Consider the following 16,738-nt stretch of genomic DNA (forward strand, 5'->3'; position numbering starts at 1 on the left):
GTGAACTGAGCCTTCCTTCGTCACGCCGTCCCGGCATCGAGCGTCTGCAGGTCAGTGAGCTCCTGTTCTGGAGACTATTCCCGAGCCATCGTATGCACCGAGTGCCATCAGCTCTGCTTTGAGAGCATCATCTTGCGTCCCCGATAGCCTGTAGCAATTGTTCTAGGCAAAAGTAGCCGGTGGCATTTTTCAAATGATTGTCTTGAGGGTGTTCTTCTAGCCACCAGTCTGAGAAATTGCTGCTCAACCGATGTCAGGAGCGAGACAAGAACCGAGATGATCCGGCAGGGGGGAGAGGAGAAAAGCCCTGCTGCACATCCAGTGGCTCGCTGAGGTTCATTACAGACGTGATGCTTTCCTGACAGCCCCACGGACCTCCACGTCTTGGTGGCCTGAGTTTTAGGCAGGGTTTGTCACCAGCTGGAGCAATGGGGCGGTCGCTGTCAGGTCAAGTCCATGGCTGCAGCAGGGCAAAACGTGGTGACCTGTGGCTCTGCCTCAGTTACGGACAGGACTCGGACTGCCGCGTGCCTTACGGGAGGTAAAGATGTGCACCCCCGCGAGGTTTAGCTTCGAGTTGAGTTTCAAAGCCAGGAAAACATTTTTCTCTACTCTGTAGCCAGAAGCTCAATTAACAACGAAGCGAGCCTCTTTCTTTCAGCATCGCTAGAGTCAAGAAGTGTTTTTGACAATACCCACTAAATGAGCAGATGTTTTTGTGCCAGACCAGGAATTTCCATAAATGTGGGAAAGTTCCATTAATAAGGGTCAGTCACCTTTTAGTTTCCCGGGTTGATTTATTCTTGTGTTTTTGTTAAAGCCGATCCGAATCGCAGTCAGAACCACAGATTTTTTTGAAGGCTTTTTTGTCTTCCCTTGAAAAAGGTGAGGATTTGTTCTGAGGATTGCTTTGGAAGGAGGGATGAAAGGGCACGAAGGGTTTGATGTTCACATTTGCACACCCAACATTTTGTGTACCCATTCAAATGTCTTCTCTAATGCGTCCTGGCTATAAGTACTGTTTGAGCAGTGTGTTTTGTACTGGAGCCGTGGTTTTCAGTCTCATTTGTGCGCCTTTGAAGAGCTTTTGATGGGAAGTACGGATCCTCAGGATTAGTTAATTGAAACGTGCCTGCTCTCCTCAGTGGCTTCTTTTGGACCCCTTAAAGGTGATTCTCAGCGACTCTCCCCGTGAGCTGAAGCCCCTGAACTCGCGTCTTGGTGCTGCTGGTCTCGTGCTGGGCATCTCCAGGAGGGAGCTCTTCGGTGGATGCTGTGCTGGGGATTTCGTACCGATGCTCGCCCGTGGGGTCTTCCCCCAGGTCCGCAGTGCCTGCGGGGCTGCATTTTTCGATCCCAGCCCCTGTCTCGAGGTGTCTGACATAGACGTGAGGCTTGCCAGGGCTGCCGTGGGCGGGAGCCAGGTGGGCCGGCTGCGCTGCCTAGCCCGCTGACTTTTGGGGGCTGAAGGTGCGAGTACAGCTCGTGTAAGCCTGCCAGGGTTGGCTGTAGGCTTGTTGGCTTACACGCTTGAAATATTAGTGTGCTGTAGCTCTTACGCTGCAAAATTTGAGGAGGTGAGCAAATATCGGAGCAGCTGGCCCCTGCAGAGCTCGTGGATGCTGGTGGTCCCAAAGCCAGTCCTGAAGGGCTGTGGTGGCTGTGTCAGGCTGTGGTCACGGCTCTGCCGTTTCCATTTAGCCGTGTGTCCTTTGGGCCCTGCCTGCAGCGGTGCTCGGAGGCTGTCTGCAGCCCCACGTGCACCGTGCCAAGCGTGAGCAGGCAGGAGTGCTGTCTGGTAGGCTCGGAAGGGATTTAGGGTGGCGGCTCTTTTTGGGGACGCCAGGCAGGGTCACCGTAGTGCTCTGCAAACTCAGCAAGTGGACAGCCGGCGGGGCGAGGGATTTGGGTGAATTTGGGTGAAAGGAGGCTCCTGGCAATGAGCAAGGGGTCGTGTCTGCAATGGGGGGAAACAACCTCTGGGAGGGCCAGCTTCTTGCAAGGCTACCATGAGCTGCGCCTCCCGACCTGTCAGCATTATCTCATCTTGTGACATTTCCTTTAATTATACGAAACGTCCTTGACACGGTAAACAATCGCCGTGGCATTGTCTCTGCAGCTCGTGAGTCAGGCGCGGCGCACAGGCGGCGTTTGGTGTGGGGACAGGTCTGGGGGCAGCGAGTGCCGTGAGCTGCCTGCCGGCCGTGGTCGCCTCTGCTCCTCGCGCCCTGCTCGGCTCCTGCCGTGGGCACCTGCCCCGTTTTGCTTTCACGGGACCTTTTTTGGGTTGGCAGAAGGGCGCTGTATGAGGGCAGGGGATGAGGTTTTGGGAGGAGAGAGCTCACATTGGGCTCCTGCTCCTCTGAGCCTTTTCACAATTCTCTCCCAAGCAAAAACAGGGGCTCAAAAAGGTTAAGGAAGGGGACGGTCCCCATCCCAACCCCAAGCTTTGCTTTGACCACGCCAGCAGCCATCTCTCGCTCTGCCTGTGTCAATCTCTCGCCCTGCTGCTGCCCGGGGACACCTCGGAGGTTGAGCAACAGCAAATATGAGGAGAGCAGAGGCTGCTGCTGGCTGGGTGGGACCCGTGGGCTGGACGTGCCGCTGCCCGGGGTGGTCCCCGGTGGCTCCACGGAACGTATTTGGCTAGACGAACTTCCTAAGCGTTATCTGGTTCCTTAAATAGAGAATAAAGCTTGTATCAACATGAATCACAAAGTTGATAAACTGGAATGGTTCCTCTTGGAGCTGTCTGCTCGTATTGAGCAAATATTTATTCGCATTGTTTCAAAAGGCATATTTGTGCAAGACGGAGGTCAAACCTGTAATTACCTGCTGGATTCGCGCTGCTCGAAGTGGTGCTGGAAACACTCTGCGCTTGAAGGAAGCTTTTAAACCCCGGCGTTTGTGTGCCATTCTGAAGCTGTGGTTAAAAACTGCAAACTTTCCACCAGTTCTGAAGCGCACGGGTGCAAGAAGCATTTCGTGGTGAAATTTAAGGGGCTGGAGCCAAAGCTGCCTGCCGTTCCTTTTAAACGCTGCGCCGTGGCGGGGAGCTTGGGTTTCTTTTCCAACCGTATCTGCTCGAGATGATCAGGAGCTGAGATTGTGTGCCAAGCTCGCCTTGCATGTTAATGAGGAGCTTCTAGCCTAGTCAATAATTAAAGCAGAGCAGGTGCGGTGGAAGTTGGGTGTTCCCCAAAAAGCTAAACCAAGGCGCTTTTGTACGTCTCCCTGGCCGGAGCCAAGCGAGGGAAGGATGGTAGGATGCCCTGGCACTGGCCGGCTTAGTGCAGGAATTTGGAAAAAATGTAACTGGGGACTGAGGCGCTCTAGGTGTCGAAGGGTAATTTGGCTTCTTGGTGCGCTGTGCCTGCAATGCGCCCTTTGAGGTGGCAGAGGAAACGCGGAAAAGTGCTGCTGCAGTTTCGGGTTTTGGGATGGGGAGCACGTGCGCTCGCCGAGATTTTTGTGAAACGTTAAAAAGAGGAAACTACTTTTATAGAGCTCATCCTGCCCTTCGTCCCGGCGAGCACGTGGGCAGGGGGGCTTTCAGCTCTGGAGAGTCTGCAGGCTTGAAGGATTAGAGATAGGAAGAGAGATTTGGGACCATGAGCTGGATGAATCAGAGCAGGGGTTGTTCTTGCTGTGAATTTGCAGCCTCCGATGTGGTGCTTTACAGAGCTTCTCCCACCATTTTACAGGTGGCACGGAAGGACAGACCTCCCTGCTAAAGGGCTCAGTTATTTCAATAATGTTTGTGTAAAGCTGACAGGTCTTTAGGAGCGGGGCACCCAAAGGAAGGGCACCGAGTGCTTGTGCTGTGCCGGTCCTAAACCAGTGCCTGCTCGGGGCTGGAGAGGAGAGGGACGTTTGGTGGGCTTGTGCTGGAGCTCTGCTCATCTCCTCGTTCTTTATCTCCAGCGTTTTGCAACCTTGGGTTACAGGTTCTCCTCTGAATTCCCCAGTTCTGTTGTCTGGGGGAGAGGGCAGTTGTAAACAGGTGAAAGAAGAGCGAAGCTAAACGTTGTGTTTGTCTCTTCCCCAAACAATGGAATAATTAATGTAATTTTCTCCGTGCTTTTGCTTAATGTTTTCCTAGTAATGTAGCTGGAAGTGGCAGATGGGCATCCTGCCTCTGAGTGCCTCACTGTTGGGAATATGCTGTCGCTTTGCTGCTGCCTGATGCTCTGCTGGAATGCGGCCTGTGTCTGTGCTTCCTTTGGCTTCTGACCAGTGCTGCTTTAACGCCGCTCCAAGGTGCTCCAGCAAGCAGCTTGTCGGCGCTGGAGGTTCCCTTGCCTGAAGATGGCATAGCCGTGAGTCACCGCAGCCACCGACCTAGCCAAGATGTGACCGAATCTTTAATTTTCAGGATTGCATTCCTTCGCGTTCCCTCACCTGTAAACAGGAAAATCTCCTCCTGTGTGGTGAAGGATGACAGCGAAGGGCGAGGAGGCGCTGCAGGTGATGTGGTTTCAGCGCCGGCTGAAATGACTCTCAATGAAAGCTGCGTTTCCTCCACTGGGAAACAAAGCTATGGGGTACCGTGGTCTCAAACCCGGCCCCGAGACCCTCTGCACGGCCTCCTTTTGCTTGGTCCTGCAATTAAGCAACTCCTTTCCTCCTGGCCACCCTCTTTGCCCATAATACTTCCCAATGGTGTGTGCTCTGCTTTGCTTTTCCTTCCTTGGTGCGAGGCAGGCTGCAGAGGTTGAGCCTCATGCTCATCCTCCAGCCGTGCTCGGCCCCCTCGACGTCTGGGCTCGGCACCGTGATGTCCCGGTGGCCGCCGCCGCCTGGCTGGGCGGACTGGTGGGGACTGGAATGCTCTGGGAAATGGGAGTTTCCCGCTTGGAAATGTCACGGGAAGCACCGAGGAAATCACGCGGTTCGGGAGCGCTTACCTCACTGCGCTCTCATCCGAACCAGCGCGCTTCCATCAAAGTGCACCCGACCTAAACAATGCGGTGCCAGCTGCCTTATAAATAAACCGCTTTCCGTTTCCACGCCGGGTATCGGGCTGGCTCGTAATACCGCGCCGGGGGAAGGAAGAGCGTCACGGTGTGTTGGCTCGTGACCTCCCAGATGGACTGCCCGGCTTCCTTGTGCTGGGCTGCTGCTGTCATGAATAACTTCCACGTGCTCCTTCCGAGCCCACAAATGGACGGTTTTGTAGGCAGCCGGAGCTGCCGTAGGGTTTTTTTATGCTCTCCCTATTCTGTTGAAGCTGCTGAGGATTGCTAGCGAAGGAATCGTGATGGAGTCTGTCCGGATTAGTGCTGTTACCGCCTTTTTTCTCATTTCAGCCCTGGTAAAATGGTACCGTGGGCTTGTGTGTGTGTGTGTCAAGTGGGTGCATTTTTGTCGAGGACGGAGCCCTGGACTTCCTGGGCAGGAGAGCGCCCGGTATCGCCGGTTGGGCGCAGCCCGCTCTGCGGGGAGGGGATAGCGCAGGAGTCCTTTCTCAAGTCCCCGCGGCTGAATCACGGAGCACCAACGTCTGAGTCACCGCGGATGAATGCGGTGTTTCACGTCGGTGTGAGCCGAGGTGCCAACAACAGTGGCTTTATTAGCGCAGCTCATACTCATTATGGGGTTCATTAGGTTCTGAAGTGAAACAGTCCAGGAGGGCTCCTTTTACAGTGTGTGCAAGCAGGCAGTGCCACTTGAACGCCAGGTTTTTAATGGGATGCCGGCCTGGATGGAGAGGAAATGAAACTTCAGAGGCGAGCTTTGGTGTGCGACGTGCCCCGCTGCTTGCTGCGGGCGTCTGCTGCCCGTAACCGCTCCTCTCACCTCGTGTCACCCGCTGGCTCTCCTGAAACCCCAGAACATTTTCCTGCAAGTGGCGTTTCTTGGTTACTAAATTTTCAGAAGGAAACGTCAAAGGGACTGACTATCAGCCGGTGACCCCTTTTGCTTTCCTGAAGAAAGCTATTTGCTATTTCGAGCTCTTCCTTCTCGTGGAGGCCTTCGCCTGTCCCCGAGGAGTAACGGCAGTACTCCGGTTTCTCCCGCGCGGCAATGTCAGATGGCCCTCCTGCGCCGTGCTGGGGATTTTGGGCATTTGCTACTTGTCCTTGCTTGAAACGTGGATTTTCCTTTAGCCTAGATGTGCGCTTGGCTGGGGGCTGAGGTTTTGCCCCCTGGCTGCTGTTCGTGGAGCTGGAGCCGCCTTGGCCAGCTGCGTGCTGAGCCCCGAGCGTTGGGGTGCTGTGCTCCTTGTATGCTGCTGGCCAAACGGCTTGGGTCCGTGGCTTTTTCCCGTATTTCTCTCCAGCTGTGAAACAGGAGGCACTGCGGATGGAAAAGGGTCACTTCGCAGCACGGTGAGGGGCTGTCCTCGGGCTGGAGCCGAGGCAGGGACGTGCTTTGCGTTGGGTCCGCTGGTGCAGAACTTGTGCCTTTTTTTTTTTTTTTTTTTGTGCCCCTAGAGATGGAGGTGAGATGGGCTGGCGGGTTTTTCCTCCACCTTGAAGGTAATGTCGGTGTTAATTCGGGTCTGGATTTCTGCTGTTCTCTGTGTTTTGTCGTTCCCCCTCTGGAGGGGTGTTTGTTCTTTCCCCCCCCTCAACGAGAAGAGCTGCTGCTGATATTCCTAAAGAGCGTCTGAAATCCAAGCCCGGCTGCGATGTGACGTGCAGATCTGCAGTTCTTTGCTCCTCGAGCGGCTCAGCCCTGCGTTTCGTGCGCTTCTACACATTTTAACACGAGCGCCTTTGTCAAGTAGTCTTGTAGATTCCCTTCAGGAAGGTTCATTAGCCCTAATCGGTGGTACAGAAACGTGGAAGCGCTTTATTGCAGCTTGTGATCTCGCAGCCCGGTGTGTTGCTGTGCGGCACCGGAGCCTGAGAAGCTGTCGCTGTGCATCCTTGGGGAGTGCAGCTGCTGCAAGGTGCAATGCATCGGTTTAAACCTCTCTCACCAAAACTCAAACTAATGGTTCCTGTTCCACTAATGAAGAAACAGGGTCAGGCACAGGATTGCGCTGCTGTGCTTTAACAACCTGCCACGCGTCTTCTGTCCTGCAGCACAGCTTTGTGTGCTCTTAATTCACAGCAAATGCGACGTAAATTGCGACGGCTTCGGTCTCCTGGGAAGTCAGGCAGGTACGGAGCAAGTGTGCAGCGCTCTGCAGCCCTCGGATGGTTTTTCCAGGCCTCCTTCCAAGCTGGACAGCTGATGCGCAGACTTAGATAGAGGCTGGAAGTCATCTCTCCAAACTTTGTGGGTGTCTGCCAGATGGCCGCCTATTTAAATGACTTTAAAATGGCTTTTTCTTTTGTTTCGAAGCAAAGAGCCTGAAATGAGGTGGAGCATGCCTGTAATCAGCGCGTTAATTGCCCACAAGGAAAATGGAAAGTGCTTCCAAGACTGCGGACTGCGGCTGAGCTGGGACCGGTGGTGGGAGGGTGAGAAGAGCAGTGCTTCCAGGGCAGCGTGCGTGTCCTGCGCGAGGGAGGAGAGTGGCATTTGCTCGTCCACCCCCTCGTGTCTGCTGATCCGTGCTCCTCCACCTGCTCCTGCTGTCCGTCCGTCCGTCCTGCTGGCCACGCCGCGCAGAGGCAGACCCGCTTCCCCCTGTGTTTTTGCAGCTGTGCTTCGGAGGCGAGGGGAGAAATTTGCGAGCTGTCTGCTGGATGTTTGGTGTGTCAGTGGAGGGACCGAGGGCATCAGCATCTTCCAGGTGTCTTTGTGACTTTGGTGCAGTTTTATTAGGCTTCACAACGGCCCCTGCCCACTCCGGTGTGGCTGCAGAGCTGGCCCCTGCCCCTGCGTGCGGCGCTGCGTGGCGCTCTCGTTTCGGTGCTGTTCCACCGATGCGCAGCGTGCATTGCTCCCAGCTGGACCAGCCCCAGTTGATAATCTTGGATTTTGTTGTTTCCCAGAATAGAAGCTTTTTTTTTTTTGTCTGTGTGTTTCACTACTGGGACCGCTGCAGCAGCGAGCTCGTCTTGAGCTCGTCCTGGCTGCTATTCAGACACTGAAGCAGCGCGGCTGCTGGCCTGGCAGAAGCAGGGACCTCGAGGGCTGCAGCAAACCCTGGTGTTTGAAACCGTTTCCAGGAGAAACCTGGATGTGTCAGATGGGTTCGGATTTCAGATTAGTCACTTCTGCGAATTCCTGTGTGTTTTTGAAAATGTTCTGTTTCCTCTGGGCTAAGATGAAGCTGCTGAATGCTTCAGCATTGCCCCATCCCGCTGCGGTTCGGTCTGTAGGACACCGAAGCCCTAACACAAACTTTGGTGGAAAAGAACAGAATCCAAGTGGGAGTATTTAAATTCTGTTGTGATGCAAATGCTGAGAGGGACGTTTGTAACCATAGCCATCGAGATGAGATGCATGCATCAAAAATAAACTTTTATTTCCCTTATTGAAGCCCCTTTGTTTAATTTAAAGGGGAAGACACTCTCCCTGCCCCTCCTATCTTCCCGGTAACTTTAGCGGAGAGGGGAATTGTCGTTAAATTGTACTTCTGTCATGCACCTGGCTCGGTGCACAGTAGCTGGGGCACTCCTTGCTATTCCCTTTAACCTCGGGGCCGCGTTGCAGCACGGGGCTTTCTCACCCACATCGGTGCCGTGGCTCAGGTAGGCTCTCACCGCCCCTCCGCTCTCCCTCCTGGCTCCCAGCTTTTTCTGGGCTGGGTGCGAGGAAGGACCGAGGGGTGTTGATGATTTGGGTTGTGCAGCTCAGTGGCTGGAGCCTCGGCTGTCTCCTCCCCTTCCTGAGCTTCAGCCCCAGCCAGCGCGGCTCTGGAATGACAGGCATTCCTGCGCCAGGGGAGCTGGCATGGGCGCCTATTTATGAGAATCAAGTGCCTGGGCTCCGGGGGACAGGACCCGCACCGCACACCCTGCCACCGCCTCGCCTCCCGCAGGCGCCTCGCTCGCCCGGCGCTGGAGCCTTGCCCGGCCGCGGGCGTGGATTTACCATTTCCGAGGGCTCCGGAGCTCTCCCGGGGTCCCGGCTGGTTTTTCTCTCCCTTCCCGCTGCCTCCCGGAGAGCCGCTTGGGAAGGAGTCTGATGGGGCAGCCGCACTTCTCCAGACCGGTCAGTCCGGCTGCTTTCGGTGAGTAATGGAGGGCAAGGGAGAGACGGCCGGGGGAGATGGCGGGGCCGCGGCGGGGCAGGACCGCAGGTGAAACGGAGGAGTCGGGAGGGGAGGAATGCAACGCGGGGCTTGTGTAACCTGCGCCCGGCACGGAGCCGGGAGGAGAAACCGGAGGAATAACTCCATTTCCTTCCTTTCTCCTACGTCCCGCGCGGTGCTGCGTTCTGCTGGTCCGCGGGCAGGCTCCGAGCCGAGGTTTTTAGGGGTGGCTGTAGGGGCGCGAGCTTCAGAAATAAAACTTCCCTGCCTGGGCTGGGAGTCAGCCCCGCGGGCTGCCCGGAGCTGCCGCCTCGTGTGCGCAGCACCCCGCTTTTGGGGCTTGGCAGTCGCCTGTCTGCTTGTTTTCTCTCTCCTCTGCCAGGTAGCTCTAGGTCTGAGTTTTAGCTGATGGGATTTGGTGGACAGGGAGAGCCGATCCTCCCTTGTTTGAGGCTCTGGGGGCAGCGCTGCTTCCCAAACGCCTCTCAGTGCCGTGCCCGGGACTGGGATGCGCTGGAAACAAGGAGGCTTCGCGCGTGCCCCGCTTCTGCTATCGCGTCCCGACGGCTGGCAGCTGCCTGGCCCGAGCTGCCCTCTCCGTGCACCAAATTAGCTGATTTTTACAGAAACACTTGACACCGCGCACAGCAAGCTCCCCGAGGGACAGATGATTTTCTCATTCTTTTTCGCTTGTATGACTTTGAACCTACCGAGCGTTTTTAGGGCTCAGATTAAACCAGTGACTTTGCTCCCCACCCCCAGTTCGCTCTGGCTGGTCTTGTTCAAGAGCTGCTAAAAATAAGTGGTATTGAGAGAGGGTGGAAGGAAGAAGAAAACTTCATCCTTCTCTGCGCTGTCAGTAGCGATGGGCAGCATCTCCTTGGCTCTAGGGGCTGGTAGAAGACGGATCCGTCCCGTCTCAGCCTCATCTCTCACCGGGCACCAGAGATGTGGGCAACTTCGAGAGGAGTGGGGTCACCGGCACGATGATGCTGCGCCGTGCCCGAGGCTGGAGGCCAGCAGCCCGGGGGTTCCTGCAGCTGGTCTGGGGTCTTTGCTCGTGGTACTGCTTGCGTAGCTCCTCCTGAACAAATTGGGACTTTGGAGAGGTGGCTCGTGCATTAATTTTGGCAGGATGCTGCTGAAAAGGAAGGTCTGGAGAAGGTTATGGTGATCAACAACGTACAAAAGCTGGGGGCTGGGACTCTTTGAGGCTGCTTCGTGATCGCAGCCTTCTCTTGCTTTAAGGTCAGGATTTGTGTCTTCCCTGGACCATTCAGGAAGCGCGCGTGAAGTTTCTGAAGCTGCTATAGGAAGCTAGAAACGTTTACTTACAGCGCTTTTCTGATGCTCTAACCTGAACAGCATTTCCATCAAAAGAGTCTTTGTTTGCTTGTTGGGTCGTAGCTGTGTGCTTGAAAGCTTTTTGCATTCTGAGCCGCTCAGCCTGGCACAACGAAGCCGAGTTATTCTGCAGCCCGTGCACCGGCGCTGTTTTGGCAACGGGAGCGTTTGTTGCAGTGCCACGGCGTGAGCGCACGGGCTGGGCTTTGCAAGGCGCTCTCGCTGTCGCCGTAGGTCCAGGCTCTTCTGCAAAACGCGCTCCCGAGGTGCGGTAACGTCGGGGTTATAATGAGCAGCCGCGCTCAGCAAAATGCTCCCGATGCACCTGCAGGCCTGGGGACAGCACAACTGCAGGCGCGCTCGGGAAACGGAGGTGATTGAGGTGCTGGGAGCTGCTGCTGTGGTGTCGAGTGCCTAATTTGTCCCGGCGACATCTGGCTTTCGGCAAAGTGCTCACGCCGTAGCATGGCCTCGTGCACTGACGGACCTACGGCAGCGAGCCTCGAGGACACGGCTGAGGCAGAAGTGCCCGGTGAGCTCCTCGTGAACAGAAATCCTGGAACTCGTGCTAATTACCGGTTACCACTCCAGTGCTACCAGTCACTGCTGCAGTAAGAGATGGGTTCTGGGTGGAACGTGGTTTGTCGACGGCAGCAATCTGGCTCCGGAGCTCACGATTTACACACTGTGAGTCCTCTACAGAAGGAAATGAGAAAGCATCAGCGTGTTCTTTGTGAGGCTCTCTGTCCATAAGGACGGAATTAAAGAGCTCTCCCATCTCTGGATGGGGACAGAGAGCCTGCTGTACCGCGGGTGAGATGTGTCTGCTGGGGCTCAGGGCGGCTCTGCCAGCCCTCGGGTGCCTGCAGAGAGATTTGGGGGAGAAAAGCAGCAAGTTCTCATCTTTTCCTAACAGCTTTTGTCCTGTCCTGGGGCTCGCTGACCCTTCCTCCTTAAAGGAGGGTTGTGCCACTCTGTTCATGAGCACTGGAAATTAGTAGTTTCCCTCCCAGGCATTTAGGAATAGAATATGAATTGTCAGCGTCTGGGAGCCGCTGCTTTGATTTCTTCACATCCTTCTTGCTTTGTTAGGGTCCCTAACTTGGGCCTTGAAGTGATTTTCAGTTTATGCAATGGTGTGTCAGTCCAAAACAAAATAAACTTCTCCATAGCCGTGCTGGCTTTTGATGGTGTGTGGCCTGAGTTTAAATGGTTTCAAAATTCACCAGGACCAATTCTGCAGTGGCCTGCACTCGATGCAGCTTGGCTCTGATTTTAATTCTTGAATACTTTGCCCCCAGAGGTCCAGCTGTCTCGTGTACTGTTGCAGGTATCTGCCCTAGGAGAGATGGCCCGTAATGAAGTAAAGGATTTTTGTTCATGTTGGTGCCTGAAACCTCTGCGGTGCCTTTTCCTTGGCTGGTAACGCACTGCACAGAAGGATTTTTTGGGGGTTGAAGGGTGAGGATCGACTGTATTTGCTCTTGTGACAGCTTCTCCCGCCTAGGACCGCAGCGGGGCCATTAGACCAATATATTTATGTGCTGGTCGTTCCTGCAGGCCGGCTAGATAGCTGCTTGCTGTTGCGTCCCATGAGAACAAGCGTGGCGTTCCTCTGCCCCCGCAGATCCCGGCTCTGCCGGTCTGACCCCGGAGAGCCGAGGCGAGCAGTGAAAGCTCTGCCACCTTTAATAGGAACGGCTGCCCCAGGCCTGGCGGAAGCTTTGGGAGCAGATGACACATGCCGTGCCACAGCCACTTGCTGAGGGTGACGAGCTTGGGGACCAACTGTGCGTCTCCAGCCTCTCCCACCTTCTCTGGGATAACATCGCAGCAGCGGCCGCACGCCCCCCGTGCCCTTGCTTACAGGGTGCGGTGGGAGAAGAGCTTTATTTCTGCCTAGATTTTAGTGGTGAGATGGGAGCGTAAACGCGTAGCAGGCTGCAGAAGGAGGGTTTGGAAGACCAGCTGGCCAGGCGGCTCTTGGACTCGCTGCGTGCCGATGGAGAGCTGCGTCCCTCGCTGCTGGCACCGCCCCAGCTTTCTGCCTCCTCGTGTCTCCAGGCTGTGCCAATCGTGTGATGCTTCCCGAGACTGCTGCAGCCTAAACACGTTGGGTTAACGCGGGTCTGCTGCTTAAACAGCTCAAATTCACCTCCGTGTTTTGGTGGAGCGGGATCAGGGCACGCGTTGAGCGTTTCGGAGAGATCTGCAGCGGCTTCGGGTAGGGAAGCCGGGAGGCAGCAGCCGGGGCACGGCTCCGTCCCCAGATCCACGGGGTCTGTCCGAGGCATGGCAGCAGTGCACTGAAGTCTCAGCAGGTGTTTTATCACGGAGTTTTCCTCGACCAGGGCTCTGCAGCGGGGCTGGGTGAGGGCTGTGGGTGTCGGGGTGCGCTCTGACGGCTCCCCCCGCTCCAGGGCCACTTGGCTGCGACGGGCGCTTCGCGTGGCTTTGGTGGAAGGGCTGAGCAGCTCATTCTCTGGCACGGGGACACACTGAGACCTGCTTACTGGAAAGCTCTTGACCTTCTCATGACTCCCCTGGCTTCACCCGGGCCCGTGCGACCTCGTTCAAGCTTTCCCCATAAATTTAAAATGTGTTTTCCAGCCCGGGACCGCAGCGCAGGTGAGGCTGGCTCCCTGGGCACAGACTTGCCACGCAGGTCAGCAGCCTGGGTGCTGAGCAGGGCGAGGGCATCAGCTCCCGATGCTTCTCACCCTTCCCTCCGGGTCTGGTTCCTCTCTCGGCCCCGCTGCCTTCCCCGAGCATCCCCGGTGCTTCCTCCGCAGCTGCCCTGGGTATGAGCCACAGCCTCGGACCCTCCTGCACCTCGTAGAGCACAGCAAGGAGAGGCACGGAGAAATTTGCCTTGCCAGGGCTCCTTTCACAGTGAGGTGCCCTCTCTGAGCCATGCTTCGTGGAAATTTGAGGTGGAAACGGGCTGTGGTCGGAGGAAAGTTCCTTTTCCAGGGGCGCGTGAGCACCATCCAACGTGAGCAGTCACCGCACAAGGAGGGTGTCGAAGGTACAGCTCCCTAAGAGCACACCTACAGATGCCGAGCCACCTGCTAATTAGCAGTAAAGGCGATTCGTAATTGCATCAGAGCAGGCTATTTTAAATGTCTGTGTCCACGCGGTAATTACGGGGTGGAAAGGGGAAGAGTGTCACGGCAGGGATCGGGGCGCCCCGGGCCCTCCTGCGAGCAGCCTGCCCTGCGGAGCTGGAGCCCCTGGGTGTGTGGGGTGGGGAACTGCTCTCGTGGCATCAACACGTGGGTTTTGTTCTGCTGGGAGCATGGGGTGATGAAAACAACTTGAATTGGGGCTGGGTGCTAGGGGAGGGTGTGTAGTGTGCCTGCTCCCCCCCGCCCCCCTTGCATGGCTGTTTTTGGACAGAACTGATTATAAACCACCAAAACCGTGTTTAAAACACCAAAACCGACTGTTTTCATGTTGGTCCAGACCTGATTCACGGCACAAGGCTACGAGCAGCTGCTAGCACCGCTGCTGGGGCGGCGTGGCAGAGGAGCCATCACCGAGTTATTAGATATCGATGGCAAATGTCATGACGAAACCAAGCTTTTGTATTAACCTGCCCACTTGCAGGTAATGGCAGCCAGGCACCTGGTGCGAAACTCCACCCCGAGATGGTATTCGGTTCGACAGCCAGACCCGGGCTGCAGGAGCTGGTGAAACAGCTCCTTCCCCGTGGGATAAAGCTCACGTGGGCTTTCCCCCACCCTGCTGCTTCCAGCTGCGCCTGGTTTGGGGACATCGCGGGTCCCCGACGGTCCCGGCTCATCCTTCCGTGTCTGTCCCTTCTCCCCAGCTGCTTGGAGGTGGCCGGCGGGGGAATGCTCATCCTTCTCCCTCTAATTGCAAACGGAGACACCGCAGCTCGCCGAGGTCTCCCTTCATTAATCCGCGGACCTGACCGTTGAGTTTTCTTTTAATAACTCGTTCTGCTTAGCGCAGCGCTCCGACAGCTCGGGTGGCAGGCAGCACATAGGTTACATTCCTAAGAGCAATTCAAAGAAGGGACGCACACATATATGTGAAATAAGCTCGGTACGGCCGTCTTCGGTGCTGATGCTGCTCTTCAGAGAGGTGTGGGGCACCGAACGTAGGCTCAGAAGTGCCTTCTGTGGCTCTTGGGATCCAAATTCAGCACACAGCTTGTGCCTGGCGAGCAGTGTCGCCTGCCTGGCAAGCTTTGGGAACGCTCTGCTGAGCAAAGTGAATACTGCTTTTTCAAATTGCATGTACGACTCGGGGGCTAATGTGCTGCTCTCTGAAGAAAGTGCCTCTGAGCATCCAGACAATTCAGCTCGGGTTTCTGGGAGCTCGAAATGCCATTTTGTGCGTCCCTGCTTCCTCCCACCCTCCCTCCCAGCAGAAAATCACAGAATAAAGCCGCAGAAGATCACGGGTCGGTGCTAACATCTCGGATGCTACCTTCCACCCAGATGCTCTCCTGTTACGAAGTCAGCTTTTTAAAGAAGCAGCTCAGACGCTGAATTATCATCCTTTTTTTCAAATAAACGTGGACTGGCATCAGTTTTTCGCTGGCTCTGAGTGAGCTTTCTGTTAGGGAGGCTGATTTTATGTTAAAAAAATAAAAAATACATCCACTCCGATCCTCTCAACCATCACTGCATGAAATCTGGAGACCAGTGAGCAGGAGGAGAGAAACCTGTGCAGCACTAGAAGGATCGTGCATTTTAGGGGAAGTCTGAAATGGCCACCATCAGCTCTGCAAATAGGTTTTTTCCCTGCTAGCTAGCACAGCAGCAGGTCACTTCCCTGCCGCTCCAACCCCTTGCAAACCTGCGTCCTGTGCTGGTTTTCCTCTTCCTCCATCGCTGCTTAAAGACCACACTTCTGACACGGGATCTGGATCCTCTTTCTGAAATATTCTCCATTTTTCCTTGCGCTGTGAGCGCTCTTCTCTTCCCTGCTGTGCACTGGTCTTCGTTTTGCTTGTGCTAGGAGCAAGAAGCTGGGATCCTGCTGTGCCGTGACCCCTGGTGCTCACCCAGCTTCCCCAAGCCTCCCGGGGCTCCGACATCCCACACCGGGCAGCACCGCACGTAGAGCTCCACCAAAAGTCAGCAGCTGGGGTTTTCTTGGTTTATTTCCCATCCTCTGCTCTTGCCCACGTTGACAGGAGTCTGCTTTTATGCGTCTGAGTCTGCTAACTTCGGTGGGTGTTTGTGTGATGTAACAGGTATGTTGTTAGCTCTTTGTCCTATGTGCGAAATGGCTTTCCCCTAAAATTCCTTTCCCAATCTCTTCGCCCCAGGAGATGGGATTCTTGGCTGAACTCACCGCCTGGCCCAGGGGGTATTGTCTTTTCTGCAGGCGCGTCAGACGGGCTTGCCTGAGACCGACTAAAAGGCCTCTCGGGATCCCAGGAGGCTTGCAGACTCCACAGCACTTGACTTAAAGGCTCAAAAGTGAGGTGCACAAGCGCGATGTGTAAGGCAGCACCTCAGCCCGGCACGTGGTGTTGGGCAGGACCTTTGTAGGACCAGAGGAAGTCTCGAGGCTGTTGCCCATGGTTTGTGTTCTCATGGGGCTGGGGTGCTCTCGTCTTACCCCGTGCCGAAGCCAAGGATTCGCAGCCTGCAGGCGAAGACCATGAACAGCCCACCAGCTGCCTTCACTTAGGTTGTGCGCACTCAGATTTTTTTTTTCTGCAGGCTCTGCTGGATTCTGCTGACTGTAAGTGTTCCCTTATAAGCGTTCCCTTATGTTTCTTGTGTTTCCTCCCATACCCAGGAACCGGCAACGCCAGGCAGGCCAGAACTGAAAGTCACCAGCGTAGGGTTTTGTGCTCTGGTTGTGCTTCCCAAGTTGTTCCTTTATGAACTTTGTTGCGCTAAGTCTGGCTCTTTTTTTCGCGCGTCCCTTCCCACCTCCGTGTCCTTCTTGTGTTGTTCTCCAGAGACCTGGAGTGCAGTAGGTGGAGCGCGGGCCCGTATTGTGTTGCTTTCCTGTGTGGTTGTTGCTCTTGGCTGGCGATGCCGGCCTTATTTATAGAGGAAAAATCAGCGAGACTGAGCTCTAGCACGGGTCTGGTAATTGTGCTGTGTGTAGACGGTCGTGAAAAGGGGCTCTGCAGGCTGGGAGGGCTGCGTGTTCGTGTCGTTATGTGGGTCTGGCACCAGTCGCTTCCAGCTGCAGATGAGAAACCGCAGCGGTGATTTGTGTTCCTTGGGTGAAGCTGTGGCACTGCAAACTCCAACTAATCCTCGGTTCATCAGGAAGCCTCTTAGCGGTTACCCTTTGCAC

At 55.6% G+C, this 16,738-nt stretch overlaps 1 protein-coding gene across 8 annotated transcripts in view; it reads left to right on the forward strand.

The window, feature by feature from the left end:
• The window catches only part of PHACTR4 (phosphatase and actin regulator 4), a 63,985-nt gene that overhangs the window by 32,163 nt on the left and 15,084 nt on the right, over positions 1-16,738 (forward strand). The window contains exon 1 of one of the 8 annotated variants that reach the window (XM_040534709.1): positions 4,448-4,467. The exons of 6 other annotated variants lie outside the window; for them this stretch is intronic. Coding sequence is in view for 1 of the 2 variants with exons in the window: in XM_040534711.1 (XP_040390645.1) it covers positions 9,031-9,076 (46 nt within the window). In the remaining variant the exon portion in view is untranslated. Of the gene's footprint in view, positions 1-4,447; positions 4,468-8,610; positions 9,077-16,738 lie in introns of those variants that run through there. One more of the 8 variants, XM_040534711.1, reaches the window with a different exon arrangement.

Source organism: Cygnus olor, chromosome 23 (genome assembly GCF_009769625.2).
Source record: "Cygnus olor isolate bCygOlo1 chromosome 23, bCygOlo1.pri.v2, whole genome shotgun sequence".
In the NCBI taxonomy this organism is placed as follows: Eukaryota; Metazoa; Chordata; class Aves; order Anseriformes; family Anatidae; genus Cygnus; species Cygnus olor.